This window comes from Eucalyptus grandis, chromosome 10, assembly GCF_016545825.1.
Source record: "Eucalyptus grandis isolate ANBG69807.140 chromosome 10, ASM1654582v1, whole genome shotgun sequence".
Lineage (NCBI taxonomy): Eukaryota > Viridiplantae > Streptophyta > Magnoliopsida > Myrtales > Myrtaceae > Eucalyptus > Eucalyptus grandis.
In genome coordinates, this window is record NC_052621.1 from 20,313,420 (window position 1) to 20,337,592 (window position 24,173).

The 24,173-nt window shown below is 38.3% G+C and overlaps 2 protein-coding genes and 1 pseudogene across 2 annotated transcripts; all 3 read left to right on the top strand.

Annotated features, from left to right (window-relative positions):
* The first annotated feature begins 10,136 nt into the window (after positions 1-10,136).
* LOC104422194 (double-stranded RNA-binding protein 4) lies at positions 10,137-14,342 on the top strand. Its single transcript, XM_039303985.1, has 6 exons — positions 10,137-10,557; positions 10,746-10,877; positions 11,859-12,121; positions 12,735-12,945; positions 13,063-13,459; positions 13,941-14,342. The coding sequence occupies exons 1-5, from the start codon at positions 10,452-10,454 to the stop codon at positions 13,425-13,427; spliced, it is 1,077 nt and encodes a 358-aa protein (XP_039159919.1). The 5' UTR covers positions 10,137-10,451; the 3' UTR covers positions 13,428-13,459; positions 13,941-14,342.
* A 2,746-nt stretch (positions 14,343-17,088) lies between these two features.
* LOC120288741 lies at positions 17,089-19,661 on the top strand (annotated as a pseudogene).
* A 3,062-nt stretch (positions 19,662-22,723) lies between these two features.
* Positions 22,724-23,526, top strand: LOC120288742. Its single transcript, XM_039302884.1, has 3 exons — positions 22,724-22,936; positions 23,136-23,363; positions 23,473-23,526. The coding sequence occupies exons 1-3, from the start codon at positions 22,724-22,726 to the stop codon at positions 23,524-23,526; spliced, it is 495 nt and encodes a 164-aa protein (XP_039158818.1).
* Positions 23,527-24,173: the final 647 nt, after the last annotated feature.

The following is a 24,173-nucleotide window of genomic DNA, read 5'->3' on the forward strand; positions in this document are numbered from 1 at the left end:
AGACATGAGATCTACTCAATCAATCTCATTTTCTTGCAGTAGCGAAATTACCAAGTTGCTGCATTTGACTAAAATAATCTTCAACCTAGGCAAAGAAATCTAAAATTATCCAAATATTTGAATAACTAAAGTAGATTATACGTGTTTTATAAGACAATTTAAATTATAATTTGTCGATAATGTAGTAACGCGCAATATTAAAATATACCCTATGATGTCATTTTTTTCGACAGAATTGTGAATTACTTTAGATTTTATGATGAAGAGAAGAAGAGAGAGAGAGAGAGAGAGAGAGAGAGAGAACTTTCTTGTTTTGCGCCAAAGAAATAATTCGGGAAAAAAAAAGCGTCTCGACTCATATTTCCAAGCTTAAAATACTTCCTAGAATTCCGTAAGCATTTGCAAGAACGACATCATCATGCAGCTTGAAAGCTAGGAATGGCATAAACAAGAATGACAGAAATAAGAAGAGAGAAGGAACCAAGATCTTGAAATACATAAAAGTGTGCCGAATAAAGAACGTAGAGATTTCTACATGTATGATTTTCTTAAAGTTTATTCCTAATTTAAAAATTATATTTTTGTTGACAAATTATATTTTCATTTTCTCAAAGTTTACTGAATTGATTAAACTGTGCGATTTTTATTTCATCTCTAATTTAATAACTTTGTAAATTTTGCTGAATTACATAAACTATGTAATCTATTTCTTTTCAGATAAGTTATTACATGTCAAACGGCAATGGAGAAAATACTACTAAATTGAAATGCGCCATAGCACCTGCAAGAGAGAATTTGAGCAAAGGGACTTGGTTTTTTAAATATGCCCGTCAAATTATATTTCTCAGTTCCAAGATGGGATCCATCAATGTTGGGCATCACAACCACTTATACCCAAATCAATGCTCGGCTAGCTGCTTTCTGATGATTGCATCATTTTAAAACCAAAAATTACTTCTGGCTAAGTATCTAATCAAGTTTTTAAAAAAAAAAAAAAACAAGAAGAGGAGCATAGATCTTTGATCCTCCGAAGGAAAGAGATCACACGAGATAGAACACGCACAGATCTTAGCTCTAGATAAAGCAAAAATAAATTTAGAGGCTGTTCTCATCACATGCACCAGAAAAGACACCACACTAAAGAGATGATAAATATATATATCTATATAAAGCAAAAATACTGGGATATCCAAAACTTATTGAAAGAGAGTAAGACCAAAGCTAGTCTGCATGTGAGTGCCTTTTGAATTTAATGTTTGGTCAATCCTAAAGTTCTGAAGTTGTTGGGCACCAATCGGATTTGCCTGTAACTGAAAAAAACTAAGCTTTTAACTAAAAAGCTGAAAAGCAAACAAATAAGCCTCATCTTAAAAATTTTACACCTTGTCCAACCATATGCTTGGCCTGCATTATAGTAGCCCTAAGATGGCTAAGACCTATCTTCCTTGCACAATTGTTGTTGTGCTCTCGCTCATTGTCATCTAGAACTTGATCACGGTCCAAAAAATGATTACTCGAGTTATCCTTGTCACATACATGGATAGAGCCACTTTCCCTGTTTGGATTATCATCTCGAGATTGATCTTTCTCTTTACAACAATCCCTTTCACAAATATAGGGACTGCAGTACGTTTTTCGCTTTCTATCTCTGCCCGTTATTGCTAAATCCCGAGCTGTCTCAACCAAAACTCGATCTGACGCCTCTAGTCTACCCACCATTGGCCCCAGTCATGCATTCGTTAATAGTCTTAAGCCAAAATTCAACAATGTTAACAACAACGCCATAGGCAAACAACCAATGGAAAACCCAGAGTTATCAACTCATTAAAGCATACCAATATAAACCAATATAAACCAATATAAAGAAATAGATGCAAGACATTGTTCTCCTCAACTTGAAAATATCTATATCTACAGTGCTAATAAGTTTAGATGCAGCTATGTGCAATCGAGGAACATAAATTCCTAAGCATTTAATTTTTCTTTTTTTAATCTAGATGCAAATGTTTGTTCATCATTTTAGCAATTCAGCCCATTACCGAAATATGGATAAGAACTAGCGCTGCGGTTTGCTAGGACAAGAAATTTGCTAGGTGAGCGTGAAAAGTAAACCATATGATAAAAAGTAAGATATGTGCCTTGAGTGGGCGGGAAATCAAATAAGAGATATTAGTACCAAAGATATCACAAGGACGGGAGATCGCAAGGACTAAACCGGAAAAAGATTCCAGAATGACAGAAAAGATCGATTTCTCCATTTTTGTTGGCAATGTAGAATAGGTCAAAACAAGCAAACCCTCTAGTGCAAATTTCGTTTTCTCCCCCCACCATTTGCTACTCTTCCATCGGACAATACATCCATATAGCTCCAGGAGCCTTCGCTGATTCATGGAGGATCCTTGATCTGGTGAAATATTAGTTTCTCCACAGAGACCGGAAGCTCCGTTTCTTCTGAATTCAGGTCAAACAGAGCAGCTTAGGAAATGTTTTAATTTTGGCAAGTGTTTTAGCTATTTCCCATTCGCGATATATTTGCTTTTGTAGCGAGAGTTATGCAGTGGTCCCGTCATTTACCATCAAAGGAATTAGAGCGCTTCCCATTAGCTTATGTGCTATTTTAGGCATTACTCGCCCAAAACTTGGTGGTAAAAATTGCAAATACCCCCAGTGAACAATCGACGTGGGTACTTGTTCAATTTAAGACAAGTTTATTTTTTGGTCCAAATTTTGAGATAAGTTGGGCTAGTGTATATTTTCTACCAATTAACTGATTTGGATTGGCCAAAATGCACTCAATTATTTTTGAGTGTTGTAAAATTAAAAACACATGAGAGGGTACCAATTTAATTTCGACAAATTCAAATGGTTGACAATTCTTCACACGGACAATAGCTCCAAAATAGGTTTTTCTGATCATGCATAATCATTATCTTCATAATCATACTACAATATACCAAATCATAGGCTCTCCAACCACATGATCACTGGTAAAACATAATCTTGGAACACCAAAATGGGTAGTTGGTTGATTTAAGTATCCACACACTTATTCAAAGCTAAGATGCTCGTCTTCGTTAGTTTTCTCTATTAAGAAGCTGCAAGCATCTTTTGATGGGATATCAAATTCAACTTCTTTCACAATTAAATGCGGTCACTATTAGTCCTCTGCTCAATCCCGAGTAATCACCTCGTTGGTTATGGAGGGTTGATCACAACTTGGAGTGAACAATTCATTGCTTAACCTAAAAATGTTGCAGTAGAATCCTATCTCCTCTGCAAAAGCTGTTACTGGGGGGCGAATTGCAAAGCTTAGAGCATGACAAACTGATTTCGTTATGAAAGTAATTTTCAACTCTTTTTCTTTTGAGTCTGTATAATTATAAACTTAGTTTGAAAACATTGCTAGAAGCGGCTTCTGCAATAATTGTTGCCGGTCTTTTTTCTCTTGCAAATTGCCACAATATTATCCCATGAAAAATAATTTTCCTACGAGAGTAGTTTTGGAAAATGTCCAGATATGAGATCTATTTTAGACAAAAAGAAATACTCCATTATATCAAATATCTGAACAAGGATTCACTACAAAGATTACTAATTCTGAACTCCATAACACCCAGCACCGAGTCCCTTTATTCCTATGTACTCAATCAACCTCATTTTCTTACAGTAGCAAAATTGCCAAGTTGCTGCATTAAAGATAATCTTCAGCATAGGCAAAGAAATCGAAAATTATCCAAATATTTGAATAACTAAAGTAAATTACATGAGTGTTATTAGACTATTTTAAATTATAATTTGTCAGTTATATAGATAGTATCGCACAATATTAAAGTGTGCCCTCTGACGTCATTTTTTCAAGATTATATGACATAAAAAAGAGAGAAAGAGATAGAAATTTATTGTTGTGCACCAAAAAAATAATTCCGTAAAAAAAAAAAAAAAAAGCGTCTCTACTCATGATTCCAAGCTTAAAATACTTCCCAGAATTCGGTCGGCATCGAGATTTCTAATAGAAAACAAGAAAGACAGAAACAAGAAGAGGGAAAGACGCCGAGGAGATCTTGAAACACATAAAAGCGCGCCAATTTTCCACTGAGATTTCTAATAGAAAATACTGCTAATGTAAACAAGTCCAGAAGCACTTGGTACAAAATCCTAAGAAGTTGAGAAAGTTGAAACACTTAAAAACGCTAACATCAAACATGTCATTCTAGGCATGCTGACACGCCAGCGTCAGACATCCCACAATCACGACATCGGAGATGGCAGAAAGGCAGACGACAGCGAGAATGGCGTATACTTTCCTGCGGTCTCTCCTCCGCAAGCCTTCCTCCCCGTCCCAGCCCGCGCTACGCTTCGCAGCATTCAGCTCCGCGTGCAGATCCACGAGCCGCAGCATGCACCTCATGAAGGAGACGGAGAAGGGAACCCTGACCAGCATGACAAGAGCGCCCAGCATCCAAACATGCTTGCAATGAAAATTGGAGGGAGGCAGAATACTCAGCATGAGCCTGAGTCCCACGATATGCAGGGCCAAGATTTTCCCAAAGTGAAGCCTTTCACTGTTGATGGAAGCCTCCAGCTCATAAATCTTGTATTCAAGCTCTCGTCTGCTCGTCGCCATGGAGAGAGTAAGGAGAACAAGAAGAACGAAGAAGAAGAAGAAGAAGAAGAAGATGATGAAGATGAAGATGAAGAAGAAGAAGTTGTGGAGGACGATGGGAGGGAGAGGCTGAACTCGAAAATATGGAGGACTGAGCACTACCAGTAATGGTCACGATTCCTTTGATAATAAATAGCAAAGGATACAAAAGAAATCCATGAAGGAACCGCCTTGCCATGTGCCCTGCTGGTGAGTAGGCAGTACGAGAGGAGAGGACGAGATCGCGCGAACCGGATACCGTGCAGGCAAGAAAGGAGAAGAAAATTGCAGGGGAAAGGACAAAAGAGAAGAAGAAAAGGATCCGACCATTTCACTGTTATTATTGCTCGATTCATTTTTCGTTTATTTCGAAAATGATATGTTCCTACTTATGGACCACATTAGCTTGAAAGAGTGTCCCAGCTAACATGCCATGGATTGTCACTGAAATTAATAAGTGTCGAAATTTGTGGGCGGGTGGGAGTCTGTTCCATGAGTGACAAAAATTATGAAATCTTTGGCAGCAAAGATTGCAACGATAAACTCTATCTAGGAAACCCAGAATTTCTTGCAATGGCTTCTCGAAGGAAATGATTTGATTACGAGATGATAATATAGAAGGAGAGCCAGTCTTAGAATGAAAAGAGAAATTTTAGGAAGAGGCATTTGAATTCACATTTATGAAAAGAATTATGTGGAGATTTATAACTGAATAAAAATTGACAATTCCTTTGGAAATAGATGACCAATATGGAAACCCGTCAAGCCACAGTTGGCATAAACCGCTTTAAAAATCGAAACTATTATTTATATATAGTCCGAATACATTTTATACGTGGACAGTCGATTTACTAAAGAGATACATGTACTTTCTAGCGGTTTGGAAAACATGTAGAAAGACGTAAGTACTACGTACGTGCGTACATAGGTATGTATAATAATACAAAAGAGAGTCTTCAAGGTTGACAGATCCATCCAGGTCCGTCCCTTTCTTTTACCGAGACTGTTCAAGCACAAAACGGGAAAGATGCTGCAGACAGACAACAACATTGATATTTCCGTGTTGATGGGGGCATTGCAGAATAGGTTTAAAACAGGCAAGACTTTCTGGTGCTGTTTCCGTTTTCTGCCCAATCCTACATGCCTGGAAAGCATCGGGAACGCCAGGATACCTACTGATGAACTTTCTATTGTGAGCTGGACTTGGCTGTTGGCACTGTTCGAAGGTCTACCGAGTGGATATTTGCTCCACTTCCAGAGGAACACATACGAATCTCAAGACATCTCAGAGAAGGCACAGCCACAACAACGCAGGTGCAGCATCATGGACGTCAATTGTTTTGATGAAAATTATATACCATGCAAGGGAAGAAAGAAAAGCTCGGGGTTTTAGATTTCTCCAAATATATCAATTAGTATGGATCTTTTATTTTGGTTTTAAGAGTTCATTTTTACTGAATGTATGGGGAAATACAAAACTATTTAAATTTCGAAAAAAATTTGATAATAAAAATTTCTAAATGAATTTATAAGCTGGTACGTATATGTTTTTAAGTATTTGAGGGGCTTGGTGTCCGGTGGAAACCTTATTTCCAAATGTTGACTGGAAAGAAAAGGGAAAGGTATAAAAGTCAGCCCAAACACCCCATTGCATTTTCCATATCAACTATACTAGCTTTACAGGCAGATAGAGTGCATTCGTATGAGAGGAAAGTGGATGACAATCCTAACACGTACACTTCGCATTCTTTCATGAAAGATCCCACCGGCATCTAACAATTAAACAGAGAAAAGCAAAAAAATTCATGTCTTAAGAATATCCACTGCAAACTAGATTAACGCACTTTTTATTATTTCAACATAATCAATCTCACAAGATTAGTCTTCCATGAATCGATAAATAAACACAATTTATACGTGCCACCCGAAAAAAAAGTTAGTGCTTTGTAAATTGAAAGTCTCGTTACTTAATGTGCCCATTCCTATCTAAAAAAAAAATACTCAGAATATATCCAAAATTCACTGCAAAATGCAACAGAAAATCAGTAGCTGTAACCAGTAAAAGCGAGGCATTGGCCTTGGCGGTGAACTTGAGAATTTGTGGAGGCTTCTCATCACGAGTCAGTTCCAATTATTATTCTTTAAATTCTATCACTAATTAAAATTAATTTACGAATGAATGAAATAAGTATTCTCTATATGTTCACTCAATAAAGAAGACAAAGATTAAAAAAAAAATCGAATAAATTTTTATTAAACTTCCCCAACATTTATCTTTTTCGACTTATCTCGTAAATTTTATATTAAAAAAAGAAAATTCAGATAAATATAAATCATTGCCCATACATATCAAAAGGACACTTTCTAGCTATCCTCGGATAAAAGTGGATCCCGGGGCGGTATCGCAATGTGCTTCTAAACAAGCACTTGGCATGTCAACATGATCTCTGGGCATTAGCTCCCAGCGGAGCGGACTCTCATGAAGGCCATAATAGTGATTGCCCTAGGCAGTAGGCAACGTAGTCGTGCGCATGATTTCGTGATCCACCCGAAAGGGACATTCGAGGCTTTTTTGGTTCAATGTATGTGGCCCAAAAACACCCTTTTTGCCACAAGAGATAAGCTAAGATCACAAATTTCTCAAGAAAAGTTCAGCATAATGGAGCAAATATCAACTCGGCAGACCTATGGACAGTGCCAACAGCTAACTCCAGCTTGCAAAAGAAAGTTCATCAGTAGGCATCTTGGTGGTCCCGATGCTTTCCAGGCATGCAGTTCCAGGTCCGCTTTAGTGGGTAATGAGGACTTGGGGGGATTTTTGGCAGAGAATCGCCGGTGCGTGAAAGAGGAGGATTTGCTCAGGTTGCGTTGCTGAATCGATTCAATGCTGGATGTATTATTATTCAATGGAAGAGTAACAACTGGCGGGGAGAAAACGAAAGCTGCACCACCAGAAGCTTGCTGGTTGCGACCTGTTCTGCAATGCCCGTGAATATGGAAAAATCGATGTGTATGACCGTCTCGAATCTTTCCCGTTTTGTGCTTGTGAGTGCTTTTCCATCAAAAACAGTTCCGTAGTGATGAGATGCTCTGCAATTACATGGCTGTTAAAAAACAATATCGATTGGAAAAACAGTAGCGTGCAGCTTCGAAGAAATGGCGTCAGAGGCCCTTCTCTTTCAGCCCTCTGACGCCATTTCTTGGCACAAAACGGGAAAGATGTGAGAGACAAAGATACTGATTTTTCATATTCACGAGCCCGGGACAAATTTAAAACTATCAAGCTAACCTGCCTTTTCGGGATCGTGAGAGAAGGGGGTCCAATACTTCCAAGGTAGAGTAGAATTGACGGAAGTTAGATGAAACTCCGTGACTTGCTAGCTCTTTCAGTTTGTAGGCAAGGCACAGATAGGAAAGTAGGATAATACGCAGCTACATACATGTGATTTCCAGAGACATGGCTGCTCCTGGATGGAAAGAAACAACCAACGTATTTGTTAATATTTTTTATCCAATTTCTAACTGGGTCTTAGAGAGAGAGTAAAACATCAGACAGAGAGAGAGAGAGAGAGAGAGAGAGATGATGATGATGAATGTCGCCTCTGTTGCATCTGCCTCGAAATTTTTAAGCTGACTAATGCAACAAGATTTACAATACAGAAGTTAAATAATGTCATTTAACCGAATTCCCTGCGGCCACCGACAAATGGTTTACCATCTCAATGAGCAAGCCTCATGTACTTTCCATCCAGGAAAGCAAATCCAGCACTCCTGAAATCGGAAAAGAAATGAATAGAACGAAGTAAGAGGACACATCTCCATTTAATCTTACCCAAAATTTTTTTTGGACAGTACCAAGAACAACTGCGGAACCTGAAAGCGCAAGAAACATTAAGTTAGGCAATGTATTCTTCTCTTGTGGAGGTTGGCAACGCAACATGAAACTGCACCCAAGGATTCTTATGCTCTAAGTAATTGCTTAATTAAGTGCCCTCCTGCCTCCTGCTGTAAACTACGAGCCACTTGATAATCCTATGATCCTAGTTATCCCACCTTCCCTCTCTGCCCCCACAACCCTTTTCCTGTTCTGGCCTGCATATGTGAATGCATGCACTCGGTTATGCATGGCTATGCAGAGTGAGGCCGTGCCAATCGTTTGGCCCGGCCTTACTTTTGACTTTCGATTTTCGGTACATTTTGCCAGAGCTTGTTTAGTGAGGTAAGAGTACCAGCTCTTTCGACTATCCAGTACTGAAATGTACTAAATAGTGACCAATAGGGAAAAAGAAGATATTTACAGAGAGCGCGCGTCCCCGTTATCTGCATTTACTATGTCAAAGTTTCACCGATTTCAGGACCTAAACTTGAAGGGTTTCTTGCTACCAATGACATGCCTTCAGAGAAGAGAAAAGCATATTTGCAGAGAAGCAGAAAGAAGCGTCCTAGTACGTTCGACTAGCCGAATGTCTGGGACCACTTTTTCCCTCGGTTAAAAGGTCTCGTGCTCCAAAGAAAGAGGGAAAATAGTATGGTTAAATGTCCATGGCTATAAATGTCTAGGAATGATGTCCTTAAATATTTTCCACTCCCTGAACAAAAAAATTGCCTTCTTCAAAAGTTGCTGATGTTAAAAGCATAAATCTAGACGGTATCTTTTTAAGCAGAATTATGACAGAGATACCGGCAGAAAAACCCAATAAAGTATTGAAGAACAACTTAGATGCATGATGAATTTTGTATCGAAGTCACTGTTTAGCACATCTCTTACTGCCTTGAAAGGACGAGGGACTACCTAAGGCACCATTCATTGACGTACAAAGAAGTAAATCAATTACCAAGGCAGGAAAGAATAAATCAAAGCAAAGAGCAAAGAGGGCCAGGATAGTCCAACTAAACAAGAATGGAACCTTATCCCGTAGCGAGAAAAGCGTTGTTGGATACGTGTTCCTCATGAACCTGCCTAAAGGCTACAACAAACTTTAAAAGCAGCTTTAAGACATAAAAAGCGGCAAACTACTTCCGATGATCATTTTGAGAAACTTAAGACAACCAAGAATAATAGCCAAATATGATAAAGGGACTCCTTAATAGTCTAAATTTAAACCGATCAGAGTTGAAATTGTTGTTATGAAGATGATGAGATTCGTGTCTTATGCCAATGCCAAATTTTCGATGTATTTATCGTATTACGTTTTTTTGATTTGATATTCACGATTTCTTGGGCACTATTTTTCGGCTGTTTGAGAAAATAGCTAAAAAAGAAAAAAAAGGAAATTGCATCTTCGCCTGTAGCGCAATCTTTTGATTGGAAAGAGAACTTTCCTCGAGGGGCCCATTGATTTTACGTATAAAAGGGGGTTGATAGGGACAAGAGAGGGCTTTGCATGAAGCGACGAAATTTGAAAGGAGAGTTCTCTCTCCTTATGCTTAGTATTGCCTCAGCCTCCTCTCTCTCCTTTTTTATTCTCTCGTCCTCCTCGGTGCTCCTCAGTATCACTCCCTCCCTCATTTTGCTCGCCTACCTCCGACCCCCTCTCTATCCAGCTCCTCCTTTACTCCCCAGCCTCTTGTCATCCTTCTCATTTTCTCATTAAATGCGCCGAGATACACACCTCAAAAAACACTGCCACCACATCTAGTAGAAATCGTTTTCTTGTCAGTTCAGCTCATTCCCCCCCGCAGTTCTGCTCCCCAAAAGCCTCTCCCCTCAGGTGCCCTGAGCCTTCGCCGGCCCCGGAGCTCCTCCGCCGATCGCCGCCGTCGCCCGCCGTCCGGCTCCACCGAGCGCGGCAGAGAGAAGGGAGGCGGAATGAGCGACCTTCGCCAGTTCCCTGGCCTCGAGCCTCCTCTCTCGGCTCCGGCTGTAGCGTCTACTCTGGCTTATGCTCTGCCTCAGGCGCCGTTGGCTTCTCCACGTGACTCTCTCTCTCTCTCTCTCTCTTTCTCCCTCTCTGCGTGTGAAAGATTCGAGCTTTGCTTGAAACGACGCCTGTGGAATTTGGGGAGCAAATGTCTTGAGTTTCGGTCTAGAGAAATCGCATTTGTAGCGTGCTGGAGAGGTTTTGTCTTTCAATATGACGGTCATTGTCTGTTTCATTTTCAGATGTACCAGCCAGAATGGATGATCTCAGTGACTTTTCTCAACCAGAACCTCCTACAGCTGTCCCTGCTCAGGCTCTAGCTCCACCTTCAACTCAAGCTTCAGACCGAGCTCAGGTTTCCTGCCCTCCTTCGTGTAAGTCTTCCCTTCTGTATTGGTCTCTCGCCTGATTTTACTTGTTCTTGGTGAAAAAATTAATGTTAATAATCCTGTATAGCTTAAATGTTTACCTAACTTTGGAGTTTGTCTCACTTTGCTCTCTGTTGTTTCATGTCCTATAATGCATCCTTTGTATCCTGATTTCTAAAGACCATTTTGAAATGGCCCAAGTTTTTTCCACATTATAATGCATGGCCCACTGTGCTCACATAGGGTCAAAACTGTCTTTTTGACGCTTGATTCGTTCATATAGTCGACGTGTGGCCTATGACTTTGTATCCTATGTTTTCAAGACCTTTCTTACTAACTATTGGCTATTGATCTTGTTGACTAGAGGATAATTAGAGGGAAATTCGAATAATTATGAGGACAAATGTGACTATATGGGGATAAATAGATATATGAGGTGTTGACAAACTTCAGCGACTTTACTATTGATGGTGGATATTTGAGAAAAATTGAGACAATTTAGTAATATCTAAAAGGCGTACTAGGGAAAATGATATAACAATGAGTAAAAAAGACCATCCATAGCTTCATATGTATAATTCGATAGCCAAGAAAAGGGCGCTTTTTTTTTAATGTGTTTCGGATTCTTTCATCTACTCTGGAATGATGAATCTTACTGACAGAAAAAAACCAAAAAAAAAAAAAAAAATCTGCCTCTGTTGACCTTTAGAGGTGGTAACATGCTTTTGCAGAAATTTTAGTACCCTGCTTGATGTTTCACATTCTAAATGCACTCCGTATGAACTGAAAGGTTTTGTGATATATAGTTGTTTGAGTATTGAACAAGAGAACAAGAAATATATTCTATTTTCTTCATGTTTCCAAATGGTCAAAAGAGACCTTTAAATTCCCGAAAATAGACGATGCTACTATAAAGTGGGCAAAAGACTAGTGATGTTCATTGATAGTAACCAAAAAGAAAACCTCACATATGTCTAACTTGTTCAGGTGTTCCAGAGCATGTGAGGTACAAAAATCGGTTGCAGGAGTATACGCAGAAGATAATGGTGCATTTTCCTATTTATAATACAATAAATGAAGGATCTCAACATGCACCGAGATATAGGTCAATGGTATTCGTGGATGGGAAAAGCTTTACATCTCCCAACACATTTCCCCAAAAAAAGGAAGCTGAGCAAAATGTTGCTCAAATTGCATTGGAACTTTTGTCACAAAAGATGGAGGATGAAGCCTGTCCTCTCATCCATGAGGTTTGATAATTTTTTTACCTGTTGTTGCTATGCTTGATATGGATTGCGATTGATTCACTTGAATTGTTAGTTAGCATGTGTCATATAGCTGAAATGCTGGAAATTATTATCTTTGAATTGATGCCATGTTCTTATCATGCATGTGGATATCTTGAAGAAACCTTGAACTAAACCGACTAATTCATTTGAGAGCTTACAACTATGAATGTACCTCCGGTGGATATCTTTGCAATTTATCCTCATTAACATTGTCCTATAATAGCTGATAGCAAGAACTTGCCTTTCTATGGTTGTTGATATGATTCATCCAGTTCTATGTGCACGTCCAAACGAGGTCAACATTTGATTCTCATTATTTATATGTTCTTGTCATGTGGTCAACCGGGTTGACCATCTATGTGAAACCACTAAATCAATTGAGGAATATGAAGATGGGAGGTATGACATAGATAATAAGACACTAGGGAGTAGCCTTTGTTATTTTACATTTTGTTTCAACCAATAGCAACTAGAAAACACAATGTTTGCTTCACACTCTCAATGCTATATTTTGATTCTTAATTCATCCTCATGTTTTTTTAACTAATTCACTGGTTATGTCATTACTCCATAGGATACAATTTTTTGCAAGTCTATTCTGAATGAATATGCAGCAAAGATGAATTTGGAAATGCCAAATTACACAACCATTCAGCCACAAGGGGCAGTTTCAGTTTTTGTATCTTCTTTGGTATTCAATGGTGTGACTTACACTGGCGATGTTGGTATAAGCAAAAAGGAGGCTGAACAATTGGCAGCCCGTGCTGCCATTCAATTCCTATATGGTGTGCCATTTTTTGTACTTTATTTTGAATTTATGCACGTTTCTATCCATTCTAACAAAGGATGTACTGACTGAATTATTAAAAAAAAAAAAAAAACTAACAAAGGATGTAATGCAGATGATAGCAAGTCAAAAATAGTTCTTTTGAAGACGATCAAGTCTAAGCGGAAACTTTATGCTGCATACCATGAGACTAAGTATTCATGTCCTGTTGGAGCGAACATGGGAGGCAATTCTGAAATCTCAGATACCAAGCATAGAGAAGGTTTATCTTCTGGGCCACCTAATTATATTCTTGGTTCAGCTATTCCCGAGGCATGCTCAGAGTTACCTAAACCGCATCATTTGTTCCAAATACCAAGAGCAGTGGCTGTAGCATCCTCTGCAGTGGAGAATCCGTTAATCTCCTTTGTTCCTTCAATTACAGAACAACAGCCTATTGCTGCTACGAATTCTGGTAAAAAGCGACGCAAGAACAAATAAAAGGCCAACAAGAAACTGTGTGTTGATCCTCAGTAGGTTCTACTCTTTACTTCTAAAATTCTTTTTTAAACCATTTTAACTGAATTCTTGTAATTGTATAGGGTGGCTACTTGTCTTTGAACATCGTTTCGTTTGTTTCTTAGATGGGTGCTATGTTAGTGTTGATTAGTATGCAAACTGAAGATATTTATCAGAATGATATCTTTAAAGACACCTTTACTACTGTTGCCATTTCCTCAATCGATCTCTGAACAATCTTGGAACATCTTTGACTGTTTTCTGATAGAACCTTTCTCACTAAAATAGTCAACCACCTTGTTGGGGTCTTAATCTGTGACTGGGAGTGATGAATTTGTTGCTGAAGAAAGTGTTAATTTTGCTTTTGCAGTTTTTGAGTTGATGTCTCCACTTATGTCAGTCAAAATGCATGTGATGCATGCTTGTCTGCTTGCATTTCTTCTTGTTTTAGAAGTTGGATCATTTGCTCTGTTACCTAATTCATAATCTTTGCAGGTTACCCAATGCTGTGATGCTTTTTAACCAAGCTCCGCCTTGTTCTGTTGCACAGTAGATGGAACGAATGCATGGGCTTTCTAGTTAGACATTAGCATTCGAGGCTTGCCACCTGGGCTCTCTCTCTTTTGAGTGGTATACGAGCTTCTTTGTAACTCGGATTTGTAATGTCAGACTGGATGTGACGTCCATGTATATTATGGTCAGTAGTAAATGCGGATCCTCCAACGCCTGTTGAGTGAAAGGGATTTGTGCCTTTTGAATTTGTAGTCCCATGGCTAATTATCTAATTCTTTTGTATTGTTGTGGGATTATGATATTACAAAGGTGCATGTCCCAAAGCTGGCACTTTGTTGTGGCTAGATTCTGACTTAGGAAGGAGAAATGACCTGTTCATGTTTCCAAGGCTGAATGGCATTGGCAGATTAAAGTTGACCACAAAATTTGCATACCCAACTTGCAGGGATCTCATATTCAACTTTCTAACAAGGTCGCAGGCCTCGGAAGCTATTGTCTGACAAAAGAGATTAGATTATGATAAAGAATTCGCATCAAGCCTTTTACAAGTTTTTATCGCCGACTGGGGATGTTGGTCTCAGAATATCTTGTTTGACGATATGGAAGAGAATTTCCTTGCACTGGGTTTCATTTGTATTGCTGGGTTACGTAATGGGCATTGTCCTCGTCTCCTTGAGATCAGAGGACTAAGGTCATTGAGCAAATAGGGGACATTCACAGTTCACATCAACAATTAAACAGTGATAGGAGTCATAGGACATGGCTCGGTATCGGTTTACGGTCCCTACATTTTTCAAAACTTAAAATTTTTGACGAACACGTTATTATGGCTGGATCCTATACTCCCTGCGAATGCTGATGATATCTTGGATCATATCATAATGCTCCATTGCTCGGCTCATGGACGGATCTAGAATAAAAAAGGTTTTAATAAGGTCAGATTGCAAAGCTTAAAGCACGACAAACTGACTTCTATACAAAAGTGAGGTACATGTTTGAAATGTACAGGTTTGTTGGTTATGCAGTATCGCATGATATTAAGGTGTGGACCTAGATGCCATTTTCTTTTTCTTTTTTTTAATATCAAACACGTGGGACTGTAAATTATTTCCGATTTATGATATGAAGGGAAGAGAGAAGAAAACCAAATCTAACATGCTTTATACCAGTTCAAAAAAAGTTAAGTTTATGATTGTAATGGCGTCATATAATAATAATTATTCATTTTACCGATGGGGATTTCCATTGATGTTGAGTGGCGCGAGGGAGGAGCGAGAGGTGCGTGAGCGTGGGAGGGCGTGCGTCACGCAAACCGCAAGAGAGGAGGAAGGAGAAAGAGGGTTGCGGAAAAGGGAGAGCCAAAAAAACCGAAGAAGAAGACTCCGGGACGCTTGAAGAGAAGCTCCGGCCTCGCGTCGATCCGTCCGGCCACCTTCATTGCTCCTATTTGAGTACAGCAGGCTGGAGCTCGCGGTCTCGCGGCCCGAGTGAGCTGCGACCCTCGCAGCCCCTTTATTTCATTCCCTCAGTCTCCTACGTCGTGCGGCCGCCTCGCCGGTGTAGGTTCAGGGCCTGGCTCCAGGTTTTTCTCCAGCAAGTAGATGGGATATATAATTATCTTATCAACATCTAATAATTCTATCTACATTTGGTTATGATGACTAACGTTTAGTGTTGTTAATTTTCATTATTTGGTGTTAACACCTATATCAATATCAATATAAAGGATATCAATAGATGGTATGCCATGAATTATATAATTTATTAGGTCGGTTGAGCGAGTCATATACCACTTCCTACTTGGTGAGCCATGGAGCTGAGTTCAGATCAGCTTTGTGTGTTTTTTTCTATAAAAAAAAAAAGAAAAGAAAAGAAAAGAAAGAAAATCGGGCATGCATCTAATTTGTTTTTTTCTTTAAGTTGGAAAGTTACTATTTAATTGTTAATTAAAATAATTAAACAAGAAGGCCGTGCAGATTTTAGGATAGGACTTACTGCTTAGCCTATTTATTATGATCACGAATTTTACTCTCTTTTTTTCAAAATTGGAACAGAGTCCCCAATAACCGACCCGATCTAAGATCCATATTCCAGATCCGATATATCTTTTAAATATTTCTTTATCTCTAAGGCACTACAAGAGATATATATGGCAGAGAAGAAGGAGACGACGCTCGACGACGCTCGACGACGCGGAGAAGGATAGCTCAGTGGTGGTCTCCAACATGTTTCGCTTCTTCGATCCAGAAGACGACGCTGTGGAGGTTTGCGAGTCGATTTGGTTGCTGTTTAGGTTTCAGGTTTTGTTTCTGAACACATCCATTGATTATTATCTTCATGTGCAACAGGTGAAATTGACTTTGCCTTTGCTGAGGGTAGAATGGAAAGACCGTGTTATTTTCAATGGCCCTGCCATCAACGAGATGAATGGACGGGTATACCTTTTTGGCTCTTTCTTTATACTGGTCTGCTTTTCTTTTTTGGCTCTTTCTTTATACTGGTCTGCTTTAATGAGTTGATAAATCTGGGTCTTCTGTTGGGCGTTTGCCTTTTGCGAATTTGTTGACTTTGTTAAGTTTTGCCTCAAGCACAACACCAAGAACAACAAAAATCGTGTCAGGAAGATGGATCTTAGCCATCTTAGGGCTACTATAATACGGGCCAAGCAACTGACCGCACAAGGTGAACCGTTTTTAAAATTAAGCTTATTATTTTGCTTTTCATTCTGCCCTCTCTGTAATAGTACTTTTTTTTTTTTTTTTTGTCAATTCAAATCAGCATGGTCCACTTTACCAATTAATTCATATATAACCCCATGTTAGGAAAATCTACAGGTTAACTTTGTCGTGCGAAAATAATTGCCTTTTGCGGGACTTTTCTAGAGAAAGTTGTAACCCTAGCCAATCGTGCAGGCTTTTGAAGATTTACAAGCTGGTACCTTTATCAAGTAAATAGGGTATCCTTGGGCCCCATACGTCGGATCAAGAACATCTCAAGTGTTCCTTTGACGTGTGTAGCGAAATTTCATGTGTACAAATTTCCGAGAGCTCATAATTGTGGCGTGACGCAACAATGGATGCTCTTCGACACAAAAAAGAAAATTAGGAGATGGATAGTCGGCCATGAGTTAATGCCCGGAGATTATATTGACATACCATTGTTTCCCTTATGGAAGATTTCTTCAAGCTACGTGCATATCCATGTTTACCCGAAGATAGCAGGAGAGTATCCTTTTGATATGTATGGATTCGGCGAAGACGAAATTGTCTACTCCAACGGAGTTAAGGCTGTGGATGTGGCAGGATTCGTCAGATCTTGGTGCATGGATATGCCACGTTAAGTGTCACTCAATTGGAAGGGCAAGGTGACGTGTCACGCAATTGAAAGGGCATGGTGATAAAATCAATTGTTCATTGATTTAAGTATCCGTGCTCTTGTTAAGATTGGAGATTCTCGTCCTTATTAATTTCTCTATTAATAAGTTGCAATGGTCTTTTAACGGGCTATCAAATTTGACTTCCTTTCGCCATAGTCAAACTGTGACTTTATATTTCTCAATTAAATATAGTCTTTATTTCTTCTCAACACAATACTCAGTTGCCTCCTCTCTTGTTATGGAGAATTGGTCACAAATTGATCCATCTTTGACCTAAAAATATTGCAATAGAATGCTATATCCTCTGTAAATGCATTATGGTTCAACTGAAATTTTAGGTCGAATGCTGACTTCTAGAATATAAAATTTTAGTGTGGGCAAACCGCAAAGTTTAGAAGTAGATGACAAACTGACTTCCATATAAAATTACTTTTCAACTTAGGTTGAATACTGCAAGAAGCGGCTTCTGCATAATTTGCTGCCAGTCTTGTTTCTCTTGCAAAAGGCCGCAATATTACACCGTACGGTGCCAACATAAAATTGGTAGTCCTAACGACACATGTGAGATCTATCCTAGACAACAACTCTATCAAATCAAATATTATCATTACGATTTACTGCAAAAAACGGTAAATATAGTGGCATCAAATCATTGAGTCTCATTTATTTCTCTCTATTCAGTCAATCTCAATAGCAAAATTGCAAGTCGTTGTATGCGATTAAAGAAAACATCGACGTAGGCAAAAGGAATCTAAAACCATTGCAATGCTTGAATAACTGATGTCCTTGAACTTTTAATAAGTGATTCAATGTGGTTCCTTTCCTTAGAATCATTGAGGCGGAATATTTCACTTTGTCTTCTATACTTATCATCAATTTTGTTCAATTTCAATCTCATGCTTTTATTCGTGACGTGTCAAATTTAAATTCAATCCCAATACAAAACGTTTTATTAGTTATGTCATGATATTAAATTCAGAGAATATGTTAATTAAATTGCTACACAATACAAAACATTTAAGATATGAATCCTTCGATACAAAATTGCTTACTTGCGTTTATGTGTTGTAAGTATTTTCACATGTATCTAAATATATCGTGTTAGAACATGAAACATTTAGATTATATAAATAAACGAGTCAAAGCATGTTATAGATGAACAAGATGGTCAATTCACGCTTCATGTGTTTGTTATTCGTCGTAATTAATATTGTATTAACCTTTTTTTTAGCTTGGGTAATGAATGGCTCATCAAGGGATTGCGTTAAGAGTTACAGAGTCCTAAATTGGAGTGACCTGCATTCCTAGAGAAAAAATGATTGTGTGCCTTCTCTAACATGGATTTCATTTGACAGGTTTCTACACCCTTTAGTCTACTCAGAATATCCGAAAACAATGCAGAACATAGTTGGTGAAAGGCTTCCGAAGTTTACTAAAAGAGAGGTCAACATTGTGAAAGGCGGGTTTGATTTCATAGGCGTTAACCACTATACGTCTTACTACATGTATAACCGGAATTGGACTAAAACTTCTGCACCGGGCTATCAGGCAGATTGGAATGTTGGATTTGCTTGTAAGACCTAGCTTTTAAACTAAAAAATTATGTAATTATTAATTCACATAAATAATTTTTCTTTTGCTTGAATTTGCAGTTGCAAAGAACGGAGTTCCAATTGGGCCAAGGGTAAATCTTCTAAGTTCCTAAAACTATAGCTTAGAACTACATTTTTAGTCTGTCATTGCTGTAGACATTCTTTGACATATTCATTAAAAGAAAAACTATGCTTCCGAGTCAGTTCTCATTTCCGTCTCTGCATACTGTAAATTGCTTTGATATGTTTATGTGCTGGTTGGTTTAATTTTACTTGGAATATCAAACATATGCAGGCAAATTCCGGTTGGCTTTATATAGTGCCATGGGGTATCAACAGGGCTATTACATATGTAAACCCATATATATTTCTCCCCGAAAATGGTACTGGAAAATGATATTTCCTGTCACTATGTTAGCATTGGTTTTTTTTTATAGGCATATCATAACTTTGTTTGTATGGATGACCCAGGTAATGTCACTTATCCGAGAATAAATTACTACAAGAGCTATCTACAAGAGTTGGAAGGCAGCCATCGATAATGGAACAAATGTGAATGGCTACTTCGCTTGGTCGCTGCTCGACAACTTCGAGTGGCTGTTGGCCTATACCACTCGGTTTGGCATCATCTACATGGACTTCAATGACCTCTCCAGACACCCGCATATGTCCGCCTATTGGTTCAAGCAATTACTAGAAAGAAGATGTCCGCCTATTGGTTCAAGCAATTACTAGAAAGGAAGCATTTGCTAGTTATCTAGAGTTTAGCTTTCATCCCATTTCTTGGCTCATGGCCGGACGTTTCGATTTTCCATAAGTAGCTTCTCAATACCTTTTCTGAATTATTTTTGCTTCAGAGCCGGTTGAACCGGGCAAGACCCCTTTTTAGCCTAAACTCTTCAATAAATGAAGTTATTTTCTTCTAATTCTGCTCATTTCTAGAACGGCTTATCACACCTTGCCAAGGCAAATTACATTTGTTCCTATTTACCATCTCCAGTGATAGCCACCATAGAGAGAAACGAAAATTATCTGAGTACTTCAGAATTTTACAACTTAAAAACTTAAAGCTCTTAATATAATCAGCTGTTCATCGTAAATTGGCATTTAGGTCGTATTTAATGGTTTTGTCGTTCTCCTAAATCTCTTCGCTGATCACTCTGATATGGATATAAATCGCCAAGTTTGATTGCGATATATCACTCTAAATGGATTAATTTAAACCTTCCCTAGTAATAGAGACATTCAAATATTCCTCTCCGGATTAGATTCCATCGGTTGGGGGATCTCAGAGATTTGACAAATCTATAGTTTGTTGAATTCGGAAAAGGAGATGCCAATTTAAAAAGAAAAGATGTGAATAATTAATAAATAAACATAAGATATGTGAAAATATCAAGATTGCCGTCGTTCCTTTTTTCTGTTTTTTCTTCTCCTGATTCCGTGACCGAGTCCAATTTTGCACACTGGGTATTCTCGGAAACCTAGTATGAAACGAATATCCGAACTTTTTCCTTAAATATAGGCCAAATCGCAGCAAAAATGCATCAACAAAAATTTCTATCACTTTTCAAGTGACCCCGTACAATGCTCAAATTTTTACTTGAGGAACAATAATATCCACCGCTGGGTTTTCATCTAAACAAGTTGACTGGCTTTTGACCTAACTAATAGCGCAAGGCAAAACGATCCCATTTCTCGCGACTCAAATGGTGTTTGCTCTTTTTGGCCTTCTGAACGAAGAACTCGTTTGTTTCAATGGAAAATGAGAGAAAATAAATAATGAGGAGCCCCAAATAATTAAGAATTTCGTACATCTTTGGTTGTCTGAATATAAATTCATGATTTTTTTTTATTATTCACATGATTTTTGGCACCATGACTCTTCTAAGCCCCCCATAAACTAAATCCGTTAGCAAGAATTTTGGGCTGGACGATTTAAATTTCGGCTAGCCATTGAGGCTCTCTCTGTCTTTTTTTCAACACAATAACTATTTTAAACAAAGATTTTTCTAATGGTTTACATTGAATTAAATGGATGTTCACTTTAAGTTTAATGTCATGCAGTGCCCTCAAGAAGAAGCCGAATGAATGGAGCAAGAGCAGGATTTGAATTTGCAATAGTGTGCCGCCTTTTATTTAACTGTAAATGAAAATACAAAAATGCATTCTGAATATCGAAAATGATGGAATCATAAGGATCTCATTAGATCTGGTGATCTAGATGTATTTTAGTCCATGTGTCACACTCGTCCATTTATATATATATATATATATATCTTTCTAAGCAAGTATAACTTCGAGGAGTGTTCTTGCCAACTCAACAATATTATTCGACTAAAAAAAAGTCTCAACAAAATTAAGAACGATTATTAACTTTTTACCGAGGAAATGTTTATCTATAGAATGTTTATTAAAAACACTGCCAGTGTAAATATTTAAAATAAGCAGTTATAAAATGGAAATACCCATGTTGTAATACATAGGGACACAATAGTAATCATTTCTACATATATGATGTCATCATTGATCTGTTGCGAGATTAGTTATTCGACTTGAAGCACAAGTTTTCTAAATGCACATCATCAAGTCTATCGTCAAAAATTCAAAAGATATCACAAATAATACTAAGCTAGAATCCTCATTCCAATAATTTTCTTTTTCTTTTTCCTCCTTTTTTTGATAAAAATGCCCAGCAGTTTTCCATTAACTAATGCTTCCAAGGAGAACACTTGGAATTCTGTTGAAGTCTTTTTAGTACGAAGGACAAACTAAGGTTTATTACTATTATAATTCCTATTTTTTATATGGCCAAGGGAATGGTTAATTTAAATCAGAAAAATAAGCATGTTCCTTACCCGGTTTTTATGCACACATACTGAGATAGATATAGATAGATGGGCGGAAAAAATGATTAATTTTTTTTTTCTTTTTTACAAGCTGATAAAACAAAATTACTAATGCAAGTATAAACAAGTAAATCACATTTAAGCACGCAGCAAAAGTATGCTAACAACAATTCATAATATGACTTTTTGGCTTCTAATGGACAATGATAAAGACTCATCAATATGAAATGAGGCAATGCAGTGGGACTTACGTAAATGTAATAACTTCGATAATTTCTCAGATTGATGAATAAAAAATAGTCATGGATTTTTTTTTTTTTGCCAAATATTTACCGTGTTTAAAAAAAAAATCAGTTAGTACAATTTAAAATCAAAGAAACCCGTTTGAGAAATATAAAAAATTTCCCCCCTTTTAATGTTGTTGAAATGCTATTGTTATCACATTATGGGAGATGATCGTCTTCATATCATCTCCAGTTAGCAACGGTAGCTAACTAACCCAACGTCACCAATTGGAATTATTACGAAATATACGCAAATATATTAACTTTGACTTCAAAGTGCAATTTCCTAAATTAAACCCACTAATCGCATTCATCACACCACACGCAGAAAATCTTGATCTATCAAAATCTTTTATTTTATTTCCTATTTCTTGCTAATCCTCGTCCTCTCCATTCCTCCAATCAATTTTTTTTTTCCCTTTTTTTTTTCCATATATCTTTTTAATTTTGTTTATCATATATACACTTCAACCCAACTAGTTCCTTAATTCACCCTCGCTTGCTCTAGAGTTTTGAGAAAGTCTCTCGTTTCATCTCTCTCTCTCTCTCTCTCTCTCTCTCTCTCTCTCTTTCTCGCTCAGTTTCATTACATCTTCACTGCCTCTTTTGTCTTTCTTCTCCTGGGGTTTCGTTTTCCATCAAATTAAAGAAGCGAGCCTGGAAAATGACTGTGACCGATACGATGATGATCTTGTCAGGAGATGATCAGGAGAAGGTCATTCCGCGGTGGTTGAGGCCGATCGCGGGCGCCAAGTTCTTCAGCTCGTGCGAGACTCATCACTCCAAAGAGCGCAATTACTACTGTAGAGTCTGCATGCTCGCTTTCTGCAAAGATTGCAAGCAGCAACACGATTGCTCCAAACACGAGATCTTAACGGTAATAATATCCATTTAGAATTGTCCACATCTCTATACTTAATAAGGGCATTTTATTTATCAGTGTGTCGTGAAGCTCTGCTATATAATACTCTTATCTTTGTATGATCAGGAAAACGGGAAACTAGGGTTTCTTTTCCTCATATTGAATTCTTTCCTTTTTTATATCAAATTTTGTTTATGGGTTTTGATCTTCTCAGGCATATAAAGCTTCACACCCGGCCTCTTTCAGAATGGAGGACTTGAAATCGCTGTGGGATATTTCTGGTATCTGCCCGGGCACTTTCAACGGGTGGCTCGTCGCCTTCATATACAAAAAGGGAACTGGAATATCTCGCTCCCGCTGTAAGAGTGGCGCCGCGGAGTGTGAATCCTGCCGGTACGTGCTCAAGTCACCGAGTGCCAAGTATTGCTCAATGGAATGCAAGGTAATGATCGAGCGCGTCTTTTTGAATAAACCGTGTTTTTGAATGTTCCGCGATTTCAAAGAACGTTTTCTCACATATGAGTCAATGCTCGTGATGTTTACTCATTCAGGAAACGAGCAAGAAAGCAAAAAGAACTGCAAAGAGCTCCATTTCATTAGATTGATACGAACATTGGTAATTTGGTTGGTTTCGTGAATATTGGGAATACCAATTCTCCTCCTCCTCCTCCTCCTCCTCCTCCTCCTCCTCCTCCTCCTCCTCCTCCTCCTCCTCCTCCTCCTCCTTCTTCTTTTCTTTAGAAATTTTGATTTAGGAATGATGAAATTTAGAAACCCCGGGTCCCATTTTAAAAAAGTGCCAATTCATGAAGCCTTAGGAGCTGATCAATCATTCAGAATACCACACTCGGCACCATAAGATTTGAGCTCAAGCCTCTTGAGATCGTGCTACTTAGCACAATCACACCAAACCTTAGATAAAGCCAAGGTTATTCCATCTTGAGAGGAGGGTGGCGGCACGAAAGGACAAGAAACAAGACTCTCTCTTTTACTCTTCAGGGGTTTTTGAAGTTAGAAAGGAGCAGAGGGGATAACTCCATAGGAAATCTGGGGGAAGGCTTTTCTCTCTCGCTCTCTCTCTTTCTCCTCTCGCAGCTACCTTAAAATCTGCCATTGATTACTGCAAATTCATGCCACCTGCCACTAACGAGCTCCTCCTTGAAAGAGGGCACACGATGAGGAGGGCACACGATGAGGAGGGCACACCTTCCTCCTCGAAGCTTCTTCATCATCTCCATCGTGACACCTCCGT

Excerpts from the sequence above, each read along its gene's own strand:
- LOC104422194 (XM_039303985.1), top strand. The coding sequence starts at position 10,452 with ATGAGCGACCTTCGCCAGTTCCCTGGCCTCGAGCCTCCTCTCTCGGCT. Across the intron at positions 12,122-12,734 it reads CCTGTCCTCTCATCCATGAG|GATACAATTTTTTGCAAGTC; the intron begins GTTTGATAATTT and ends ATTACTCCATAG. Across the intron at positions 12,946-13,062 it reads TGCCATTCAATTCCTATATG|ATGATAGCAAGTCAAAAATA; the intron begins GTGTGCCATTTT and ends GATGTAATGCAG.
- LOC120288742 (XM_039302884.1), top strand. The coding sequence starts at position 22,724 with ATGACTGTGACCGATACGATGATGATCTTGTCAGGAGATGATCAGGAG. Across the intron at positions 22,937-23,135 it reads CCAAACACGAGATCTTAACG|GCATATAAAGCTTCACACCC; the intron begins GTAATAATATCC and ends TGATCTTCTCAG. Across the intron at positions 23,364-23,472 it reads ATTGCTCAATGGAATGCAAG|GAAACGAGCAAGAAAGCAAA; the intron begins GTAATGATCGAG and ends TTACTCATTCAG.